General features: G+C 42.1%; 2 protein-coding genes across 3 annotated transcripts; one reads left to right on the forward strand and one right to left on the reverse strand.

Annotated features, from left to right (window-relative positions):
• Positions 1-598: 598 nt before the first annotated feature.
• LOC121627679 (coiled-coil domain-containing protein 122-like) lies at positions 599-20,443 on the reverse strand. Its single transcript, XM_041966706.1, has 8 exons — positions 20,416-20,443; positions 19,962-20,077; positions 19,271-19,669; positions 19,062-19,178; positions 18,711-18,784; positions 18,289-18,370; positions 1,026-1,132; positions 599-752 (listed from the first exon to the last, which is right to left on the reverse strand). The coding sequence occupies exons 1-8, from the start codon at positions 20,441-20,443 to the stop codon at positions 599-601; spliced, it is 1,077 nt and encodes a 358-aa protein (XP_041822640.1).
• Positions 20,444-20,779: 336 nt separating this feature from the next.
• Positions 20,780-24,491, forward strand: mtrf1 (mitochondrial translational release factor 1). Of its 2 annotated transcripts, none has more exons than XM_041966282.1 (9): positions 20,780-21,289; positions 21,659-21,756; positions 21,842-21,923; positions 22,122-22,229; positions 22,798-22,970; positions 23,062-23,179; positions 23,291-23,427; positions 23,552-23,650; positions 23,863-24,491. In XM_041966282.1, the coding sequence occupies exons 1-9, from the start codon at positions 20,890-20,892 to the stop codon at positions 24,013-24,015; spliced, it is 1,368 nt and encodes a 455-aa protein (XP_041822216.1). In that variant the 5' UTR covers positions 20,780-20,889; the 3' UTR covers positions 24,016-24,491. The 2 variants fall into 2 exon arrangements, with proteins under 2 accessions (XP_041822216.1, XP_041822217.1); XM_041966283.1 differs by having other exon boundaries at positions 22,798-22,895.
• The last annotated feature ends 74 nt before the right edge of the window (positions 24,492-24,565 follow it).

Consider the following 24,565-nt stretch of genomic DNA (forward strand, 5'->3'; position numbering starts at 1 on the left):
GTTCTTTGCTATTATTAACACTGAAACAGACTTTTTTAGTTATATAGGTAGAAATATCTCATACGCCGCTGTTTCTGACTATTTACCTGATATTTCAGCTCAGGAATCTGGAAATCAGAAAATGTAAAATGAACCAAACTGCTTCAGCCAGCACATGCAAGGAAGCACATGCAATTTAACACCGAGACAGTGGCAGACTTTTATTTTCCAGGACAAATTTTGACCTGGAGGTGCAGCAGCTGAGTGGCTCTGTATATTTTTAGTCACATTTAGGAGACTCTTTTCCTCCCGTTTGGCTGCAGAGTTCAGAGCTCAGTTTCCTCTGAAGTCAGGCAATCAAAACCACGTCCTTTTACGTGTTTCCTAAATTAAAACAAACCACTTCATGTGATATTCTTTTATTTTAGTCAAATGATTCTTCTCAAATCAAAGCAGCCTCCTGTTTGTTTTTTAGCATAATGAAATATAACCTGAGAAGGATAAGAGCTTCAGTTTGAGGTGTCCTGGGACAAAATGGAATTAACAGCAGTCTTTGATCTAATGTATGTCTATTTAAAGGTCCTCTGCCTGCCCTGCTCCGCCCCCCCGCCCTCCTTCCTCATGTCTGATCTCGGATCCTGGCCTCGGAGCGGCCGGCTCGCTCGGTGTAGACACAGCTCCTGCTCTCGTGTCCAGATGGCACTTTCGAAAATCCTGTTTCATTGACAAAAGGTGTCTTCTTGGAGCAGGCTGCCGCGGGTACAGGATGTGCTCTGAGGCCGAGGGATCACACGCGGATTAACCTCATCTATTTGTGCCGCTGCTGATGTTTGGATGCACAAATATAGAGGCCAATTATTTATATTATATGCTGGGATCCACCAATAGAGTCCTGGTGGGCTTGCTGGCATATTTAGGCTGTTTCTGACTGTGACCAGCCAGCACATATTTTATTCCAGTACGCACATAACATGTCCTTTTTCTGGCCTACTGTTTCCAGACATGCAAAGACCATTCTGCCCCAAAATTGACCCCCTTTACTGGACCTCCCTCTGAAGAAAGCAGGTGGCCTGCTGGTTAAACCCTGAGCCTCCAGACTGTCAGGGAGGCCCCCCACCTCCTGTGTCCCCTGAGTTGCTTTGTAGGGATTAGCCTGTCCGGTGTCGGGGCATCAGAGATACACTTCGTGTTTGTACACACAGAAAGAAAACCTGTGAACAGCGCTCTCATCGCTGCGAAATCCCAAATATACCGAGGCTAAGAGCAGATTTTAGAGAGGAGTTAAGGAGGAAAATCCATCTTGAAACATCTGACCACACAGCTGGTGATGTCACTGTGCTGAAAATCAGTTTACAGGGAAAGAGAGATCTTTAGCAGTATTTGCCGAAGCAGAAAATACACAATTTAAGTGTTTCCATCCAAATATCACATGATGTTACTGTAGCCTGACGATTGGACTGAACTGTCAGTCTGTTTTCTGAAGCCAAAATGATTGATTGATTGATTCCAGTGAAAAATCTCCCCAAACCAAAGCTTGGTTTGAGGCCGTGCTGGGTCCGATCGCGTCTTCCTTTCTACCTGGGCAGAGGATCGTGGGATCAGACATGCAGACGGTGTTTTGTCTCAATTCCTGTCAGACACATTAGTCTGATGTTTTATTGAGAGAACCCTTTGATCCTAAATCGATCAGTTGATTCAAGTCATCACATGAACATGGCGCTTATTTCAAAGTGCTGTCACAGGCCTGAGAGGGCAGCAAATACGAAATACATCATCATTTGGTCCTGCCAATAGGAGTATGTGTGTACATCCCCGGACAATTGCCAGCTCTCCTACTCTGGCCGCAGTTAATTGGATGAAGAGGCTGGGTCACGTCTGTGTGTTTGGGCAGCTGAGGGGAGGCGTGAACACATGGCTGCGCTTAAATAGAGCAGGAGAGACGAGGAAGATCTCCTCCAACTCCTCCTCCAATAGAGCTGAAGAACAGTCTGTCTTTCATACCGGCTTTTATGGTGCAGTTTGACGAAGTGAGTCTGAAGCATTTTGGTTTACACTCTGCACCACAGCTGGTGTTCAGATCTGCAGTGGAGTTCCTTCTGTCGTCCTGTTATCAAACACTGGTGCAAAAGCCTAGAAAGAGATTCTCAATTCTTTCATTCACAAACAGCATAAACACTGACCCTGAAGAATTAAGAGAGAAAAAACAGTGTTTCTTTTATGCTTAATGCACGACAGCATATCAGTACTTCATATTTTCATGCAAGATGTTCCCATAAACACACCACCAGCATACATTTAGCGCCCAAACCCTGCTGCCATTTTACCCTCAATATCCTCAAATATGTGTGTGCATCTTTTGACAAGCACATGTTGTCGATAGTGCGGGAAAATATTTGGCTGTTCACTGATTCAGTATTTTTGTATTTTCGCACACTTTCCCAATCACACACCCACGCAGTCAGTGATTTGGTATTTTGTGGGGAGCTCGGGATCAGCGTGCAGCAGGTCCGTTCTCCAGTATGTCCCCGTCCTCGTTTGTCCTCCGTCCAAAGTCACATTTCTTGGCGGCACGTGCCCTCGCCGGCGAGCGGCAGCCCTTTGAAATTTCAAAACAAACCACAGACAGAAGCTCAGAGAGAGAGAGAGAGGCACGTAGCCGCCGCCCCACTGGGGAGAGAAGGGGATTATGGGGTATTACGGCCCTCCCTCATCCTCCAGTTTTCCTCCCCTCGGCTCCTTCCCTCGCTCCCTCTCAGCTGTCAAAACAAGAAGAGTCTGCGACCATGGTGACGTGGTCACGTTGACGAGGAGAACTGATCATTTAAGTGCACGGTTGAGCTTGATGCTCTGTATAGGTAATGATTTTTCCTCACTTAGCTGTCTGAAACATGTCTTTATCGTGTAAATCCGGTTGGACTGGTTTCCTGAACGTCTGCATCATATTTTTAGATGTGAAAAAGCTGTTGCATTCCTGGTTTGGTATCTGTAGTGACGACACAACAGTGAGCACACACAGGCAAAATATGCAATGCTGAGGCCTGAATTTACTGCTTATTTGGGAAATCTGTATCAGCATGGATATAGGTCATTTTCAAGCAGCAAATGTAAATCAAAAGCAGCGAGAATGCATCTGATTAATTGTGTCTTGTGTCACAGAATGATCAGGAGAAAGGTGAAGCAGACAGCCGGCTGTCAAGGTGCGGTAACTCTGAATGAAAGCTGGATTCTTCTTAAGTGCGCCTCACTTTAATCCTTTGTTTGTTTTGGCTGACATACAGTGAATTTGCGTGTGTATGTCTCCTCTCCATGCAGCCAGACAGTCATTACGCTATTGTTCAAGTGACACAGCAGGAGAGACAACAACAGGCCCGACGACGCTACGTTCACTTAAAGAGCTTTCCTCTTAATCAGGTTGTTTATGGCACAGGCTGCTCCAGTTTATTAGAAGGACGCTTGAAGGACTTCAAGTTTATGAGCTGTACAGAAATAATAAAGAATAATGTGTCTGATTTTAGTTTGTATAACAATAGAAGAAGCCACGGTTCATCAGGATAGCCAGTTATATTCTGCAGACACATAAAATACACACCACACGCTAGTTAAAACAGACGACAGTAACAAATCAACATGCTTAAAAACACATTCGTGTCTGCGCTGTGTCTGAGTTGCGCTGCACTTTGTTTCCTCCACTTCTGACGCATTTTGGGGAACATTTTGAAAATCGCAATGCTTTCCAAAAGTGCCAGTTTCTCCACACGTTGAAGTGATGTGCATGGGGCTGCACCGAGGTTGATAGCAGGCATCTCAACAGTTTGTGCCAAAAACACAAGAGAAAAGTGGAAGGGATAGATTAAACAGTGAGTTTATCTGCTTCAACAGAAGCTGAAGTCGTTAGCATGCTCGGCTAACCAGCTGACATCCTCCAGCAGCAACGGAGTGTTACTTCTGAGAAAGGCCAAGAGCCTGATGTAAACTAACTACATCAACTGTCGGCTCAAAAAATTCAATGTAAAAAGTCCTGTTCATGACTAGCACATCCATTTTGTAGTACATCTCCACTGTGTGGGAGTTGGTTGCAGAGTTTAAGCTAACGTTAGCAACTCTGTCCGGCTCTTCGTTGAGTTTAAGAAAGTTTGCACTTCAGCCACATACACGAACGTTACTTTGTTAACCAAACAAACTGGTTAGTCCTTATTCTAAAAGCTTTTTCCACTTACTTTCACTGAAAATGTACTTTTTGGAGGCACAAACCAGCTAGCTATGTAAGCTAGCAGCTAAACAGAAAGAGATGACTGGTCTCATAGAAACACAGAAATTTTAACTCTGTGGCTAACAAGCTTAGTCCTGTTAAATTACAACACTGTTGTTTCTTTGTTTTATATGGATTATCAACTGGTGAAGATACTGACATTTAGCTTTAGCCTCACTCTTTTAGCATTAGCACATATCATGTTTGCTAGCTATCAAGTACATAAAACATATGAAGATTCTCCTTTTGAAACATTTCAGCTGCGGAAAACATTGAAAAGTCATCTGGAGACCAACTCATGGAGCTGAAACATTAGCATAATTAGCTAGCTAGCTCCAGCTGATAAAATCTGCTAGAGCCAGTTAGATAGATGGAAAAGATAAGCCTGTTTTTGTCTCCAGCTGTCTGAAATCAAAGACCGGCTGCTTCAAAAATGACATTTAATTTGAAATCTTTTCATCTTCCACCATTATCACTGCTAGAAACACAAAGCTTTGCAGACGTGGACGGGGCTCGACAGAGAGATAATTGCTTCACACTGTGGTATCACCAGTAATTGATTTCCATTCTTACACAGAGGGCCATCAACTGTTTGATGAAGTCAAGTGGAGACAGGCTGTTCTCTGCAGACAATGTGCTGATCAGCGACAATCAGTGCATGCACGGCTGTCACAATGCCAGCGTGAGCGCTGAATGTGTCCTTCCTCTGCCTCCACTCAGCACTCGGTCCAGACCAGAGAAAAGAGAAGTCTCGACCTTGTGTGAGACAGTAATGTGACCTAAAACCACAGCGATCTCAAAAATAGCTTGAGCGCTCAGCGGGCGTCAGTGCTGCTCCTCGCCGGCACTGACGATCGATGCGAATGTGACCTGATTGAGAAAGACTCGTGCTGATGATCATTCAGGTCAAAGCGATCCAGTGTTGTGTTTACATACTATTAATATTGTGTGTGCTAGTCTTCTTACTTAGTGCAAATCCACCACAGCGGGTGTGTTTGAGCAGGTGTGCACCAAATGGCGGACAAACGCCTGAGGCCTCTCAGCAAAGCAGGAGCACAGATCTGGAAGCCATGCAGCCGTGATGTTAGATCGGCCCAGATACTGGACGCTTTGTGTAAATAAGCAGTCTAAGGCATCATCTGGTTGACATCTGCCTGTCTGTGCGGACACATCTGCAAGAACATGCAAAGCCCTTCACAGAAACTCACAAATCCTACTTTTTGTTTGCAGGAACAGGGAGTGGGTGTGCTACGTGTGCAGATAATTTGCCACAGCAGAGTTAAACAGACCCTGACTTTCCCCAAAAGCATATTTGTCTTGAGAATATCTTTTCCTCCCATTTAGCCCGACACTCGGATGCTTCTCCAGCACAACAAAGCTTCTTTTGCATCTTGTTTTCTTGAGGCAGAAGTACTTGGGGAGTGATTGTGTAGTCCTCTCTCCTGCAGCTCGACCATAAGCAGCAATTCAACCGAGATGGATGGAGCTGATCTGGGTCAGTCAGTCGTGCAGGCACAGACATGTGAAGATGACTGAAACTCACTCTGTAATACGTCCTCATTCATTTTCAGTGCTCCTGAAACTATATCTCTGTGTACCCTCCAATGTCCGAACTCTGATTCAGCCTCCGTCTGGTACACAGCGTTCAACCGCAGACACACGCGAATATAAACACACGTGGTCTGAGGTCAGCTTCTATCACAGCAGTGTTTCCTGTTTGCTTCCTATTTCTGAGACAGGAAGAGAAATCAACAGCCTTCTGTTTCTTCCTCGTGCCGACCAGTGAACCCAACCACTGGTCACTTATTACACTGCACTCATTGCGCTCACTGGCTGTTTGATTCATCGTTAAATTAGTACTCAAACTCTGTCGACTCGTGATTTTGAATCTTTGATGCACAATTCGACATTAGCCAGGTGTCTAATCCTGAAAAAATGCTTCATGTGTGCCATGAGTTATTCACTAAGTCTGTTTCCATTTCACTTTTCCACTTTAGCCAGCTGTAAAATCTTTCGATGGTTTTTGTTTTTCAAATTTTCACCATTTTAATGCATGGAAACACAGCTGATGTGACTAAACATGTTTCCATATAACTGTCAGGCTAATTTGAGTCTGACTTTTAAAATCTCACAAAAAAGAAAACTGAATCAACTGGTTCGTAGCAAATAAACCAGGCCAGGAAAAGTGTAGTCTCGTCAGACGCTGGCGGTACAGGCGACGTCACGCACGGCTGGAATGAATGATGAAGGATGATACATGCAAAAAATGAAATGTAATGAAAATACTTCCCAAATGTGAAGTCATAAACAAACAAACATCATTCAAACTGACTCTAAACATGAACCCTGTTGTGACTCCATACTCACACTACTCATAGACTGTAACATCCGACTCATGTTAAAGGACATTAACACTTATGAAGATTAGAAAAGAAAGATCTTCAGTACAGTCAGCAGCCACTGTAATGATGAAAATGATCTCCTGACATACATTAAATAGTCTGGCGCCCGACCTTTAGCTTGTCTGGTGAGACGATCTTCCCCAAAAATATCGTGTGTTCTTTTAAAATGTCCCCTCCTTCAATCTGTGGGCCTGCTGCACGTTTTCAGTCCAGCTCCAGGCAGCAGTCAGTGACACGTGGAGCAACATCAGCAGGAAGAAAGTGCAGGCAGAGGCAAGAAGAAGAGAGGAACACAGCGGAGTGCAGAAACATACAATCTGAGGACGACATTAGAAATGCAGCTTCTGGCACATGAGGTGCTGCTCATCAAATTGTTTTAATGCAACATGACTGTATGTGTATGGAGTCAGGGTTGCACTGTTTATCACCCCTACAGTCGCCATGTTTCTTTTGAATGTGTTTATGTAATAGCCAATCAAAAGCCTCATAGTTGGATGCAGCGACCACCAGCTGATCCTAATTTGCCGTAATCAGATCGTGAACAGCAAACAGTTTGTGAGTCAGATTTGCGTTGTGAGTGTATAAATAACTGCAGCTACCATGAAAATTTAGGTGCAGTTTGGAACAATTAGTTTGGGCAGATCTGAACAGCAGTCACTCTCGGGAGCTCGATCTGGTGCCAAACAGATTCTGGAGCAGCTAGTTTGTGGTGGGACTACGACGACAAGGCGCACTCAGCAGGTTTGAGCTAAACGGCTCCTTTGCAGCAGTTACTAGCAGCTAGCTGGAGACTGACCTGGATTAGCAATGAGGCTGTTGCCTTCTTGATATTTGGGGAGACAGCACCTTCTTCAGGACCACCTTTCTGCTTTTAGTGAGTGTTTTTCAAGTTTAACAACTCATCCACTGATTCTGACGACAGCTAACAGGCCATAGATTTGAAAATGTGCTAAGCTGAAATGTCTGCACTGTTCAGTCCTCTCTGTCCTGCTGTCATTACAGACACATCTGAACTACATGCATGGACTCACTTGTGGGAAAGTTGCTAAAACCGAACAAGGATATTAGATGGGCGACGTTTCTGGATCTTTAGAGGTGAGGTTTTCTCAGTTCTGTTGCAGAATCAAGACATTCTGGTTCCAGTCTGGCTCTGTATATTTCACTGTGTAAACTCAGCATGACTTGCATAAAAATAGACTCCAAATATATGTTTATCCTTCTCGACTTGATGCACTTGCAATCCACAGCAATGCATAGTGGGAGGAGGACGAGTTTTCTCCTTCCTGAGCTGTTCTTTACATATTTCAGTTGGATTTACTACCTAGGCTGAGATGATGTGTGGGTATTATTTATTCATGACTCTTTCCATCAAGGAAGTGGAAGAAATCCAGAGAACGGAGGAAGTAAAACAGACAAAGAGACATTGATCGTCTTTTTTTGTTCAATAATAACTGTCCCGAATCAAAATGACAACATCGATTGACACAAAGACGTAATGGATACACACATATGCCGGGTTGATATTTAGGTCAACCCCACTGTGGGCGACACCCACTTCACCCACCCCACCTCTCCTCAGATGAGGGCTTTTAGGCTTTGAGAAGAACAGGGTGTTCCAGCACAGTCTGTACATATGTGTACGGTTCCAGTTGGCTGTATACTACAGCCAACTGGAACTGTACACACACACACACATCTGCATCCATCAAAAATGCGTCTGTCCAACACGCACACACACACACACAAAGACATTTCCATTCTTTGCATTGTTTTTCACATTTGTGTCAGTGTGGACTCACAGTACAGTGTGTCCTCATCAGAACAGGTGCAGAGCTGCATTAAACATGAGCGTCAGGCGTGGGACACACAGAGCCTGCAGTATATGGGATATAGCATGAATAAAGGTAATATGGTGTGTGTTGAGTTGTAAACTACAGTTTGGGAAAGACAATGCTGCTGTTTCTTACTGTGTAACTGGACAAAACTACTGTTGTTACATCAAAATATGTGGAAAAAAGCTTAAAGAAGTTTCCTTGAAAAAGCGTTGGTAAAAACAGTGTAATTTGGTACCAGTAAAGGAAAATAGAGGCAGTGTTTAGTGAAAATGTACTTAAGCTTAAATGGATGTTTTTCTTTAAGGACATTTGTATGTCTCTCTGTAATTAGAATCAAATAACAGTTCTTTCCAGGAAATGTCCACGCAACATTTAGATTTATTAGCAATGAATTAGACTTAATTATACCTCCAGAAAATTACCACCATGAAATTATGTCTGTCCTCACATTAGTGCTCAAATAGTTTCCTATCATTAACACATTCTTGAATTGTCTCTTTCACACAGACACACCTGTGTGTCTTTTGTCACAATCGATTTAATACTTCTATAACAGTCTCTAAAACACCTGAGCCTCCAGACTAATTCATATCTCCTCTTCAAAATGTTCCCAACACGTTCTTATTACTGTATTTGTAACTTTAGAAATGTGGGAATCGAAGCTCAGTGCGACTCACACACAGACTGACAAATGTACACAAAGAAACACACACACATGCACGCCAGCCCGAGCAGAAGCTTTTAGAGAGAGCAAACAAAAGAGAGGAGGGGTCGGTGTTTCAGCTGCAGTCACGAAACAGCACAGCGTGGGCAGAATGTGTAGAATACTGTCGATCTCAAGTGCTTTTAACAAGAAAACCACTGACTTTTCAGGTTTCACCCGCTCATCCTTTGAGCTGTTTCGTAGCTGCATGTAATTTGGAAGTTTTACAACACAAAGTGTCAAAGCTAACATGACATTTACTGCTTACAAAGACGCTTTGAATAAGAAGACAACAACGTGACAGCAAAGCTTGTAATGCGACATGTTTTGGGGGATTATTTCCAGAGGGAGTCTCTGTAGGTGACTGACTTGAATGCAGCCTGATAATGGTTCGTAATTCACATGCTGGTATGAAACACCTCAGCACGATGAAATCATGACAAAACTGGGAGTCTGCAAAGGCCAAAATGAGCTTTAATGTTTACTGTAATGGATTTTCTACTCCAGGTTGGACTCTTCACGCAGACCAAATGGTTCGTGGGACCTGCAGCCATCCAGACCACTGATGCAGCAGGAAAAAGGCAAATATTGGCGTTTAAACACCCACACACACCTGGTGTACAGTGCTGAGTGGTAAACAAGCAGCCTCTTCACAGGCAGGAGTTGAAAAGGGCTGCTGGGTTTGTTTGCATGATTTGTTTATCTTGGTCTGGAACCCTCTTTTTTTTTTTTTCTTTTTTTTTTTTTAACGTGCCATAGTAGAAGTGCAGCCATAAAGCATGATCTCTCCTTTGCAATCATTTTTGTAGCTTGAAGCAAGATGTTTTGTAAGTCCTATATTTAACCTTCATTTCTGGTGTTTGAAGTAGGGTTTGTAATATCATGTCCACCACTGATGATGCTTATGTCGGTCCAATTAGTCAGACCTTCTTTCACCTTAATTCAGCTGAGATATTAGAGGAGTCTGGATAAAATATGATGCAAACAAATGAATAGTTAATTAGAAATATCCATGGAGGATAATGTTGTCTATTGTCTAAGCCTGGACCACTTATATACATTACAGACCATGCTAGCAGCTCTCTGAAGCTGTTTGCAGCAGTGCTTTGAGCTAAATGCTAACATCATGCTAACATGCGCACGATAACAATGCTAATATGCTGATGTTTCACAGGTATGGTGTTTAATGTTTGCAATCTTAGGTTAGCATGTTACTACGCTAATGTTTGCTACTCCGCCCAAAGTACAGCAGATCCTGATGATAACGTCATTGGTTTTGCAGGCCATAAAACAAACTGATGATGATGGTGCTGATTGGGGGGGGGGGGTGATCACCATTGTTCCTGAGGAGAAGATGAGTTTGTGTGAAATTTCACCCTAATCCAATCCGATATATCTATATTTCAGACACTAGTAGAACTAAGTAGAACTTTTCGATGCTTGAAATAACATATTATCTTGGGACTGAAGCCAATGTCGTGTTTGTGTCATATCCGATAATGACTAAATTCAATTTAATACAGCCTGAAAACCAAACAAAGTTTTTCGTCCAGATAATTAAAACCAACTTTACTGACAACAAGTTTATTGACAACAATCATACAACTGGCTTGAGTTAGCAGACGTCCCCTGCAGGTTGTAATAATGGCAGCCCATCCCAGGTGATGTGCATGTAGCCATTTTTAATGCTGCTGTTAGGTGGTACCAAGACTGCCAGTTTTATCCATACATTTATGGGGTTTTGGGTTGTTGCCTAATGTTCAGTGAATGAAAGAATCTATTGAATGAATCAGCATGATAAGAAAATTCAAATTGTACAAGGTTGTTTATGTTGCTCGCAGTCACATGGGAACATTTTAGGGACAGAAAAATGGCGAGTTGAGGGGAGGATGTCGCTGCAGAGTGATAAAGCTGCAGCTGTGGTTTCTCTGTGAGGGGGAAGAAACTGGGAACAGCATGTGCAGGGCAGCGCAGAGCTTTTCAGCCTCCACATGCGAGACCAAAAATGACACTGGGGAGAGGAGATGCTTGAGTTTTAGATCCTTCCCGCCGCCGCTTCCTTCTCAATTTCATTCATAATTCACTGCCCCAGTCTTCTATCTGCAATTAGGATACAGACCGGAAACAAGCTGAGGCAAGGCCCCCTCCTCTTGCTAGCACGCACTTGTTCAAATGACGTAATGGACGACCCGGGACTCCCTGCTGCTCCCTCTAGCTGCCCTACTTTCTAGCTGCGGAGGAACTAAATCGGCCTTCTCATCGCTTGTGTCGCAGTTTGGCATTTAGAGCATCTATTGTCCCAGACTGTACTGGCAATTTAACAAGCTAGTTATGAGTGTTGTGCCAAAAGTGTGCTGCTATAAAATGGTAAGGGCTGTCTGACTGTGCATTTATGACCTGGGATCAAAATACAGACACCAGACTGATGTCAGTTCATGCTCCCAAATTAGGGCATTTTGGATCAGGACGTTTTTTATTAATCTGGATCATCATGGCAGGGAGATTAGCGACAAAATGAACCAACATGCTGGTGCGTTGTGGGCTTTCCTTTTTATTTTACACAATAATCATTCACATATCCAAAATGCTCACTTTAGCAGAGACAAAGCTGCTAACTTCACTGCAAGGAGGACATGTGAAATACATTTTTAATGCACTGAGTCAGGAGTATGCAAACGTTACACAACACATTGTCCAATACTGCTGCTGCACTGTGCTGAACATGCACAAACTAATTAACACCTTCACTGAAATGACCCATCTTCTTAATGTGTCTAATTGGTCATCACACATGCAGTGCATTCTCTGAATCACAGAGTCTGGACAGAAGTGACAAGTGTCCCTGCATAATCTGAGGCCTTACTAAACAGGATTTTAAATGCTTATTTTACCTTTAATTTTCTTAATAGTTTTTTACTCGTATGCATTTATGCATATGAGTATATGCATTTTATCGTGTTCGCTTCTAACCTTTTTATCTTTTCACCATCCACATTGTTTTGTGGCTGCTGCTTCTGTGGTCACGCTCTGTGCAGCACATTCTTCTTCCTGGAACAAAATGTGCTTTATTCATAAAGTTTTGTTGGGTTGTTTGTTTATACTGTTGGAGACATTCAGTTTGCAGGGGTGGAAAGTAACTATTGTCCAAGGTCCCTGTACTTACTGGAACTAGGTACCTGTAAAATACAGGCTTTGTACTTTAATATTGTGCCCATAAAATGCAATGCATTGTCATAGACTGCAACTAACAGTTACATTCATTAATTCATTAATCTGCTGGTTAATGGATTAATTGTCTAGTCTACAAAAAGTGATCAAACAGCAAAATATTTCCATCACCATTCACAAAGTTCAGCATATTGAAATTGATATGTAGTTTACTTTTGTCATTTGTGCTTGGAGAATTACATCAAAAATTAATCAATTATCAAAATAGTAGAGGAATAAAAGAGGAATCTTCTATTGATCAGCCAATCAAGTCATTGACGAATCAGCTCTACTTTGCCACATAGTCAAATAATCAACCCAACAAAAGTACAAAACATAAAATTAGCTGTGCATCATTAAAAGGCTGCTCACATGTTAAAGCACTAATAATAATCTACCAGTAGAATGAATAATTGTGTAACGCTGACAACAGCCCGTAATGCTTCCATAGTGAGGACTTTAGCTTTGATATTACAGGCTAAAGATAACTCTGACATATGTTATGAATGCAGGACTTGAATTTCCAATAGAGGATTTTGAAATGGTGTAAATGGTACTGCTGTACTGAGACATCCTGCTTCACCACAGTTAGTGTTGGATGAGGATTTAAGACGACAAAATGCTGAGCAGCATTTACAAAAATGACTCACTGCTGGGTGGGTGGGTGTGAAGCCCTGACTCTGCACGCCTCCAGATGTACACTTGGCAGGGACGCTAGATGTATACACATGCCCAGCAGACTGTATATATATACTGTATAACTGTGTGTGTCCAAGTGGATTTGTGGTTCATTTCAGTCTATATAAATCATTATATGTCACAATTCCTCTCAGTGCGGAGGCAAGTGGTCATCCGTCGAGAAGCAAACATCCATGCCGCTCACTATTATCATATGAAGGAAGCAAGTTACTGAACATGCTCTCATTTGCATTTTAACTGTCCTGTTATCTGACAAGCGTACCAGGACACTAATGTATGTGTTTGTTTGTGCGTTGCCCAGGTACATACCAGGGTGGGGCTCCGTTACAGGCGTGTTTGTGGGCTAAAGGTGTTTTTTATTACATCTATTTTTGGCCCGGGCTTTTCCTGGAGTGAAGCGAGGCCTTTTCGCCACGTCATGCTCCTCAGTTCTCTCATCCCAAGTCCCATTCACCAGTGGACCATTTCGTGCCTGTGCAAACCAAAACATTCCTCAGACGAATGCCCAACCACACCCTACAATACCCTGGAACACCTCAGAACAAGGCACAGCTCTCACCCTCCAGAAACTACTTGAATAAACACCTTCATGACCCACCCAGTGGGCTTGTTTTCAGTGGGAGAAGAAAAAGATTTTAGTCATCAATGAATCACATGCTGACGAGGATTATTCTAAATCTGAGCAGAGTAAAGCGGGGGGGGGGGGGTTGTCAGGTTTAGTTGGTAAACTGTTAATTTGCTGTTTAGTCTAACAAGGACCAATGGGAGCAATTAGAGGCCAGCAGTGGTTTCCCTGTGTGTTACCCTGCCTTCTGAGGGATATCCTCCTCGCTCCTTTTTAATTTGGTCATCCACGCACAAACTACACGCTTATTTTTCCTGCGACACAGACCAGGGATCTATCTCGTAAATCAGGATTCCTGCTTGTGGGACAGGACCTTATCTTAGTTGTCTGGATGACTTTACAGAGACAGTAATTACTTGCACAAACAAATGAAGGTAAATAAAGTCCCTCAGGCCTCTGGAGGTAAATCCATACTCAAAGTTGACTGTGCTGTTGCCCAGCGGGATCTATGGAGCACTAAGCTTCTTAAAGCCAGAGCAAAACAATTAAAGTTAGCACTGAGATGTTGGTGTCTGTGGGAACTGATACTAGTTCAGCCTCTGAAACTGAGCCCATCTTTCTGAGATCAAGAGCAAACAAATGCTGTATTCTCTCCTGACTTGGAGACGTTGGTCATTTGAGGCGTATTTCAAGTGTTTCTTGTTCTCGGAAAGCTCATCCCACCTTTCCTCGGGTGTGATTACACTGCTGATGTCACAGAGGAAAACTTTGCTCAGTGTGTTTATGCACGCAATGGCTCAGCTGATTGTGTGTGTACACACACACACACAGAGCCAGTTGAGGTGACTTGCCACCCACCACTCACCAGCTGCTTGGTGGGAGTCAGTGGTTAATGATAATAAGATATTACGGTATAAGGTGTCTGGTGGAAGCAGAGCTGAAACAATTTGTCACATAAAGAAATAATCAGCAATGCATCAATTGTTTATGACATTTTTCAAGTATAGAAGGACAGAATTTGCAGGTTCAAGCCTCTCAGATGCAAAGATATCCCACTTCAGTTTGTCTTTTATGAATTCGATCTCTTTTGGTTTTAAATGGTGTCATTTCATTTCATCCAAGTTAGAAAACAAACAAAACACAACATAAAAGTGGCAAATGCTCACATCTCAGAAGCTGGATCCAAAGAATGTTTGGTGCTTCTGCTTGACAAACCACACGAAACGTCTTGTTAGATGAGAAGGCTGATCATACTCTGATGTTAGAAACCTAAATATAGAGCCACATGTACAACTAGCAGCCAGTTAGCTTAGCGTAAAAACTAAAAATAGGGGCCACAGCTAGTCTGCCTCTGTTGGTAGATTAAACAAATCTTCCACTCGTACCCCTAAAGCATACTTATCAACACTCTATCACTGAGGAGGGGGTAGCCATGCTTCCAGTCTTTATGCTAAGCTAAGATAAGCTAATCACATCCTGGCTTTAGCTTCATATGAAATGGTCAGATATGAATCTTCTCATCGAACCTTCAGCAAGACTATTCCTTAATGATGTTCGAGGTCATTTCTCGTAGATGATTTAAATATCCACTTACAATGTGGACGCTCCTCAAGTCTGGATCCTGGGCTCATGAAAGAGGACTGTTTTTTCTTCTGAAAGGTTTCCAGGTAATTCACCTGCACAGACTACAAACCACCGTTTTGTTGGCCACTCTGCCGAACTCTGCAGTAAATACTCCTCAGTTTCAAGAATTTATTACACACAAGCCAACACTTGAGGCATGCACTTGACAATTTCTCAAACACTCCTGGTCAGCTGCCTTTGCCTCCACACAGCATAGATGGAGAGCAAGCCAGAGGAGGTGAAAGCAACCGCAAAGGTGCCGGTCAGAGGCGCTTAATCAAGCACGAGATGAGAGGGGAGCTACGCAGAGCTGCGACTGTGCAAAACATAATGCAGCAGAGACAGGAATGTAAAATTACAGGTTGTCACATTCTGTTCTGGTAAGAATTTGCAGCTTGGCATTAACTATACAAAACAAACTGCAGGAGCTACGTCATGCAACAATTCATACAGATGCAACAAAAGAGATGTTTTCTGCTACTGCATGTGTGCCACTGTCATCTGTTATTCGCTATTTGGGATTATATTTGTTGATCTTGGGACAGAAGACAAAGATCTTAGTTGAGATATGTTCTCAGTAACCTTAAATATCTCACTAATCCCAACTCAGGGGACTCTTTTGATGTCATTCTCGTTCAGGACAGACTGGAGGATGGATGCCAAATTTCTGACTGATTGTAATCAACTGATATTCTTTCCTCAGCTTCCAGTCCGTTCTCTGTGGACCAAACTGGTTTGTAGAGGCAAAGCTAATAAACAGTGCGCTGCATCTACTGGAGATGAGAAATAAATGAGCTGTTCTCCTGCCAAGCATATTTATTGGCACATGATTTATCAAAAGGCCAACACAAGGTGAACACAAGGTGAAAGAGATGTTTTTAACAACAGATATTATATTGTTATTCAGTCACGACGACATAATCCCATTGCAGGACAAGTAGTTGTACAACAGCCTTTATGGATGATATACTTGAATAAGTTGTTTTATGTCTTTACAGAAAGAGAAACTCTATACTGACATATGTTTACGTCGTTTGTAAATCCCGTAACTCCCCCTCTTCTATTTCAGCAGCCAAGTACATTTTGAAGTGACGGTTGATGCCAAAGTGGAGTAGACAAATGTGTCACAGCCACATAAATAAAACCAGCATGTGGTAGAAGGCTGGTGTACAATTCATTCCCTAATTAGCAAGGGCTTAATTAGCTTGGACTGGATAGGAGGATATGAATGGCATTTATTTAAAGGAGCTGCTCCTCAGAGCAGAAACCCCTTATTATGCAAGTGCAAACACAGTGCCTGAGAATGCATGAGCTAGCATAGAGAAGAAACAGCCATACAGTGTTGTGCATTTGAAAAGGCCACGGTGTTAAGAGCGATGCAAGCAGACACGTGGCTGATCTGTACGATGTGTATGCTCAAAGGGGGGAGCATTCACTCTTCCAGTGACACTGCAGCATGTCTCTGTATATACTGCACTGTCCTTTCTAAGCGGATTTTTTTAGGCAGTTTGCAGCACATTCACCCACAAACCCTTGTGTGGAATATTGTGAGTGTGTGAGGACAGAGCACAGGGCTGTCAGGCTGGGAACATGCTAATAGGGTCAGTGAGATTAGGCTCCCTTAGCGAACCTTTTGAGGACAAGGCACACTAAACTACAATTTGTGGTTGAGTGGGTAATGAAAACAGTCCTAACTTTTGGCTAATTTACCTTTACCTCCCACACATTCAACCAGACTCTTTGATTATACATTAAAGCAGCAGGAACTATGGGTTACTAACACTATACTGCTCAAAATCTGTAACTTTCCCTTATAAATATGACAGAATAATTGGTTTTAAATAGTTCCACGTATGTGTCTTGAAATTGTTCATTTTGTTATTTAGTAGTCGACTAACTACTGTATATACACACATGCCAGGTCAGCTTTGGAAAGCTGGCAATCATCAGGACACACACACACGCAAACATCAAAAAGCACCTTGAAGATGGTGGTTAAAAAACAAAACATACCTTTGCAATGTGATCTCATTCTCAATTCTACGTGGACATGACAATATTTTCCCACAAAAAGCCTGAGAAAACCACGTGTGGCCCAAAACATCGTCTTGCTCATGAAAAATGAAAGAAAACTAGTGAAAAAGACAGAAATGTGAGGGTATTTTTTGTCTTTTCAAAATTTCGAAAGCTGCAAGAAACCCAATATGTTATAATTTGGTCTTTTCTATAACATTTGAGTATATTTTCACAGCTTGCACAGTTATGCAGTTCCATGACTTATCATGGTTTTATATAATTGTTCCAGGAATACAAAGAGGCGTGCAGTGTGAAGGAATATAATTCAGAGAAGATATGACAAAATGTGGGGAAACTATGGACTAGATATCACAAGTTGTAGCTTTTCTCAGAAGCTTTCTGTACTTTCTGATGTGGAGTGATTTTCTGAAAAGCCACTTTCATTGTTCAATTACTTTTGAGTTATGGCTGAAGTAGCACAGTCACGCCCTTGTTAGCCGGCAGTGGGACTGTCACCTCGCAGGCCATCAAGCGACCCAGTGAAGCGGAGGCTGGAACAGCGTGTACCAAAACAGCACCATCAAAATCGACAGTTAGAACAGACACTTTTGTTCAGGAAATCACTGTTGTGGACACTGACTGGACAAGCTGATTCACTGTCACCACCTGACCTAAAATCCCATCCCACGCCCTGCTGATACTGTCCCCAATTTGGTGAAACACTCTTGCATGTTCTGTTTTTAAAAGAATCAAATAATGCGATGAAAGACAAATACTTTAATCATTCTACTATTTTCTCTCTGACAAAACAATCAGCATTAACCTTCATGTTAATATCTGGTGAGGGTTTTGTGATGAAGTTGAACAGCTGAAGTTTAACATGTATTTGACACTGTTGCCCCCTGTTGTTCAATTGTAGTAACAGCAACAAATCTTCCTAAAACTGACCCATAATGACATTTCATCTGACAACAAAATATATAAGGTGCTACTGTTTAATGGTCACTGACCGCTGAGTCCTGTGATGACTCCAGCTGCCTCTTGAGTTCAGCCAGCTCTCTCTCCATGTGGTAGATATCTTCAGACATTTGCCTAAAGCAGACAGTTTAGGAGCATTTAATATGTGGAACATTACTCTACTTGGAGTAGTCTGCTTCCGAATAGGCCCCTGGGTGGAACAGTAAATGATTTTCTTGTCAACTTAATATGAAAATTTGCTAAATCCTATTGTAACTGTATCAAAAACAACAAAATGTGTTCCTTATTTTTTGGCTTTTAGCTGGTTTTGGTCACAAGTAGCACAATTTTGACATAACATCTGTGCAAAACATTAATTGAACTTCTCATCCATACATAAGCATACAGAAGCATTTCCTAGTTGTATAAATATGGATGGTATCATTACTAGTGCTGAATTTGCATTTATTGTTACCTGTGGCCGGCCTGGGCCCTGCTGAGCTGGCAGCGGAGGCGCTTGACGATGGCTTCATAGCGCCTGTTCTGGATCTGGAAAGATGAAGATTTTCAATATTAACAAATAAATTAGAGCCATATTGCTCTAGTTAATTAGTCTATCAAAGGAAAATGCAACAATTATGATTTGTTTTTAAGGTAAAATGGCAAAAATTCACTGATTCCAGCTTCTCAAATAGGATTTTATTCTGGTTTTCATGCTCTTCTGTGGTAGTAAACATATGATATCTTGATCTAAACAGGCAGTTTATTAATAGGGGAAAGCCACACTGTAAATGGTCAATAAATTCACAACCTCTCTTTGCTATACCTCAATGTCTTTCTTTATCTGGGTATGAGTTTCAAACTCTTTTCGCAATTGCTCTTTCCTCTCAGCTGTAGTCTTCCTCATCACAGAGATTTCCCCCTTCAGAGCATCAATCTCTCCCTGCAGAACATTAACCAAAAGGCAAACAACATGATCTATAAAGTTTCAAAATATCAACATAATTCAGGATCATCTAGTTAATTTTTTCCCACCTTTGCCATCTGCACTGTGTTTCCATTTGGATTCTCCAAATCTTCCCTCAGCTCCTCTTTCTTCAGTGTTAGCATCCTGACCAGCGCTCTCTTCTCCTCCAGAACTTTGTGGGCCTCCGTCTGGCTCGCCGCATGCAAAACAGCTGCTCTGTGACCCTCCATCTTGTTTCGGTAAGCAGTGAACCCTGCCAGTGCCATGTGAGCCTTCTCCTCCTCCTCGCTTATCGCAGTCTGGAGCTCTGTGTTCTCCTTGCTGATGGATGCACAGCGATCGTACAGGACTTTGGTCTGACGCTCCAGGTGCTCCATCTCACCCTCCAGCATTAGGATTTCCCTCACTTTGGATCTCAGCTCCCGCTCTGTCATCTCTCCTTTCTTCTCAGCATCTGAAAGAGTTGCCTGAAAAAGGATGATGACATCCAAACCAGTGTTTAATCCCCAAAAAGTACAATTTTAAGATGCAAAGGCTTTAAAAACAAGGAGGTGCTCACATGCTCACAGCTCTTTTAGAGAGTAGTCAAACTTGTTTGATAAATGTAAAACAAAATTGAACCAATATCTTGTAATTATTTGCCATCTATTACAGTATGTATCTGCTTTATTAGGAGCAATGCTTTTTATACAGGAAAGTTAAATGGCAGAAAGTGTTTTAAGTGCATAATGGAGATTTTAGCTAGGTTTAAAGGTGAACCTGCAAGGAGCTGAGTGTCTTCTGTTTCTCTTTCAGAGCCTCAGTCTGGGTGTAGCCATGTTGACTGATATCCTCCACCGCCTTGGTTAATGAAAACCCAGGCTTCTCCTCTGTTCCTCAGAGACAGAAAAAAGTGTGTTAAAGTTTCTGTTACTAGCTAAATTTACATTTCCACTTCTAAAGTATAAGTTGGTCGTCATTTTGTCATCAAATGTTAGGGCTTGAAAGATGAAGCTGAGCTAATGGATGTGTAGCTACAGTTAGCACAGTTCATAGCATCCCAACAGGTCTAAAGTGAGCTAACATTGGCTAATAGTTGGCTAACAAAGCAAAAAAATTTATGTTAATTTCTGTTAACTTTAAATCACTTTGCATATGCTCAGCCACTTAAAACACAATTGTATTGATTTATTTTTTGTGAATAAGTCTTTATTGTTAGTTAATATCATCTTACCATTTTCACTGGGTCCACAGTTTGACATTTTGACAGCAGTTATTATAGCTAACCTATATTTACTTAATGTTAAACATCAAAACTACATTATGCAAGGCGTCAGACTTAAGGTAGTTAGCCACTGTTTTACCATGGCTAACTGATGTTAAAATGTGAAACTTTGGAGCCAGTGAAGGTGGAACTGAGATTATACTCATTAGTTCAACTTAATTATTGAAATTGATAGGCAATTAAATAAATTTAAAAACCCCAGATATTAATTTTGTTAGCCGATTATTAGCTAACTGCCGTGTTGGATAAAACTACAGTTCCCAGAATTCTCTTCTTCTCATCGACCTCTTTTTACAAAGTACATCCGGTGTCTCCTTCGGCTAGCTTTAGCTACAGTTGAAATGATCTTTGACAGTTGTAAACACCCAAACAACACATGTGAAAATTGTTTTGCTTCACTCATTGCTCCCTAAATGTAGTGAAATGCTTGCTAACCGCTGGTTTCGGCTGTGCTCTTTGTGTAGCCGTGTCGTTTACAGCGGCAGAGGAAGAAGAACAGGAGCATGGAGGACACTGACAGGACACGCCAATCTGAAACATACTACCATCATAGAGGTGCAACACTGGGGTACAGTAATACCAAAACGCCTCTGTCACAGTGATTTGGGGGACTTGTACAAGAATGCGTCTGTTCAGAGGTATCTTCAGCAGCTTATGGAGGAGTACAGAGACCTCAGTGAGAAGTTGCAGCAAGCACACCTCAGCGAGTCAGACAGAAAAGTCCTCATGAAGAGACACACAGAGCTGCTGCCTCTGGCAAATGTGTTTGAGAGTATTGAACAATCCCTGAAAGACCTTGAGGAAATCCTTTCACTTCTGCATAGTGAGTAGTTGCATTTCTCTTGAGAATAATTGTCAAAATGTAAAGATCTCGGTAAATCTTTGATAATGATATAGGAAGTAATGTCTTCAACAGCATTGAAGTGTCTTTAATAAAAGAACTGGAGGTTGATGCATTTTTCAGCTAAATTTTTTAAGCATTGCAATCTGTATGTCTAAGCCCAGTTGGTGTCCATATTTTTGTACAAATGATTTCCTGTTGTCCTGTTTGTGTCAGAGCATTTGTCATGTATTTCCTTTTCTAAATCAGGTGATTAGTCATTGCTATTTGTTAAAATCGCTCATAAATTGCAGACAGCATCAAAATATTTTGAATGCAAAACCCCACATTTAGTTTTCCCCTGACTTGCAGGTTCAGTTGGTACCAAAGATGAAGATGAACAACTGACCCAGCTGTTGAAAGAGGAGGACGCACAAATCTCCTGCAAGATTTTAGCCTTAAGAAAAGATGTAAGAACACAAAGACATGGTCAAATGTGTGCATAAATGAGTTAAAGCACAATGTATGCTAATGGATGCACTTCTTTCTCTGCAGTTGATCAAAGCTCTTGTGCCCACTGACCCTCTTGATTCCAGTAATATTCTGCTGGAGGTTGTATCAGGACGGACAACAGGAGGTATGAAAGGATGCAAGCAGGTTTTTTATGTCGTTTAATGACTGAAAACAGACAAGCTACCTTTTGAAATTAGCAATGCTATAGGCTGACAGCCTTTTCAGCCACAGTTCACCTGTGTTTGGGATACATAATTATTGGTGCATGCCTATATAACCAACATCCAGTATGTTTTCTGAATTTCTACTTATGTGGTTTCAGGTGACATCTGTCAACAGTTCACCAGAGAAATGTTTGACATGTATCAGGGTTTTGCCTCTTACAAGAACTGGGTCTTTGAGGTTTTGAACTACACTCCTGCTGACTATGGTAAGTCACTGATTGGTTGATTTTGTATTATCAGACACAGAAAAAAAAAAACCCCCAAAGCATAACATGTTGAAGTCAAAACACTTATTTCCAACATGGTCCCAAGATGTGAAAAGACAAAGACAAATTTTCATTAAAAATTCGTCATTCGTTGTGAAAATTGGTGAATCAGAAATTCTTCCCAAAGTTGCAAGCATTAGAGAACTGATGACGTCTGTCCACAAAATTAGTTTCCAGTGTGAGAGAGTCATCGCTCTGTGGTTTGTAGCTTACTGCTTACTGCTCTACTTTAATTGATCTCCACAGAAACACAGAAAATGAATACAGAGTCAACATATGAGCTGTAGGTAGAGCTTCGTCAATTCAGTGGTTCAGAAAATGTGGGTTCAGACTGCTGAGCCATTGCAGAAGGGATTTGACTTGTCAAGCATAGATGTAGCCAAAAACTCTGTCACTTGCTGCATTGCATTGCAATAACTACTGAAATGGAGCCACTGCTCATGTTATTAGCTTCACCTGCACTTATATTCCTATGACAAATCCACATGAATTGACTGGTGGTTTGCAGGTGGTTTGCACCATGCAGCTGTTAGAATAGCTGGGGAGAATGTGTACAGACATCTGAAGCATGAAGGAGGAACACACCGGGTGCAGAGGATCCCTGAGGTGGGCCTCTCCTCCAGGATGCAGCGCATCCACACTGGAACCATGACTGTCATTATCCTGCCTCAGCCAGTGGAGGTGCACTTTACCCTTCGCTCTTCATTAACTGCTTCTTCATCAGTCTAGCATGATTCAAAAGTACGTCTCTCTTCGTGTCCTGTGTGCACAGTTTGACGTCCACATTGATCCAAAGGATCTTCGCATCGACACATTCCGATCTCGAGGTGCCGGGGGTCAAAGCGTCAACACAACAGACAGCGCAGTGCGCATCGTTCATCTTCCCACTGGTAAAATGTGCCAGAACAGTTCTCAAGCTACTCAGGACTGGAAACAGTTCTGCTTTCATTTCATACAAACTCAGGCCCTGTTACCATCTATTTTCATGGTTTTCTTAACAGGTATAACTGCTGAGTGTCAGCAGACTCGCTCTCAGCTGCAAAACAGAGACACCGCCATGCGTGTGCTGAAGGCCAGACTCTACCAGAGCATGATGGGTAAAGAGACGGAGAACAGGCAAACGGCACGGAAGCAGCAGGTGAGCGAACTCCTCTCACAGGGACACACTGTTGCCTGGAAAACGAATGTAAGATTGGCAGATGTTTGTCCTTTCTAACTGCATCTTCTTTCTTATCTGTTTACTCCCATGTCTCTAACTGCAGGTGGGCACACGCTCTCAATCAGAGAGGATTCGTACCTACAACTTCAGCCAGGATCGTGTCACTGACCACAGGACTGGATACATTACGAGAGACATTAAGGTTAAACATTGCATGAGTGTCAGTGGGCCACCAGCTTCTGCATGAATCACAGGAAACTGTTAAATCTGGACATTTTATGTGTGTCGTTGTAATTTTAAACCAGCAAAGTTTTCATATAAAAGAGGCATTTGTGAGAGTTGCATCTTTATTTTATTGCCTTTTGAGTGGGGTTTGTTTAATCCAAACTCTTTCTGGTTCTGGTCCATTTGTAGGAGTTCATGAGAGGAGGGGAGGATCTCCACGATCTGATCTGTGACCTACTGGAACACGCAGAGATGGAGGCTCTTCTGGAGGTCGTGGAGAGCAGCAAACCACCAGAGTCTGGACAATCTGCAGAGCGACACCCGCCACAGTTAGTGCACTGATCATAGTCTGTCATTTGATGGATGCATTTCTCCAATGTGTCTTCCAGTAAATTTACTGCAGAGGTATTTATTTTTGTAATAAAATATTCAATTATGTATTTTGTGTTATGGCAATTTCCTCAATAGTGCTACACAATAAATGAGTAATATTTATTTCTAGATTTATCGTTTAAACTGCAGAAAAAATAAAATATACTTTCCTACTACCATTGAGCAAGTTAAAAGCTGTACATATCAACTGAAATGTTAAAACACACATCAGTACATATTGCTAAAGCCAAATATATCACCAAATTATCCCAATATTTGTTTTGCATTTGTGCTCTAAGTGGGAATTTGTTTGTCGTAATCAAACCTGTTACCCTGGAACAGTTTCTAACATGAAGTTCCAGCGCAGTTGACTTTTCACACTGAATGTAAACAGACCTCGGCGCTGTTTATTGTTGGCAAGTATTCTCTGTGGTTCTTTGCCAATCAGGGTGCGGTGAAACCACCTATCAGCATTCAACACTCACTCTCACCCAAAGCGCATCACACCCTGCATGTGTGT

This window comes from Chelmon rostratus, chromosome 24, assembly GCF_017976325.1.
Source record: "Chelmon rostratus isolate fCheRos1 chromosome 24, fCheRos1.pri, whole genome shotgun sequence".
NCBI classification, from domain to species: Eukaryota; Metazoa; Chordata; class Actinopteri; order Chaetodontiformes; family Chaetodontidae; genus Chelmon; species Chelmon rostratus.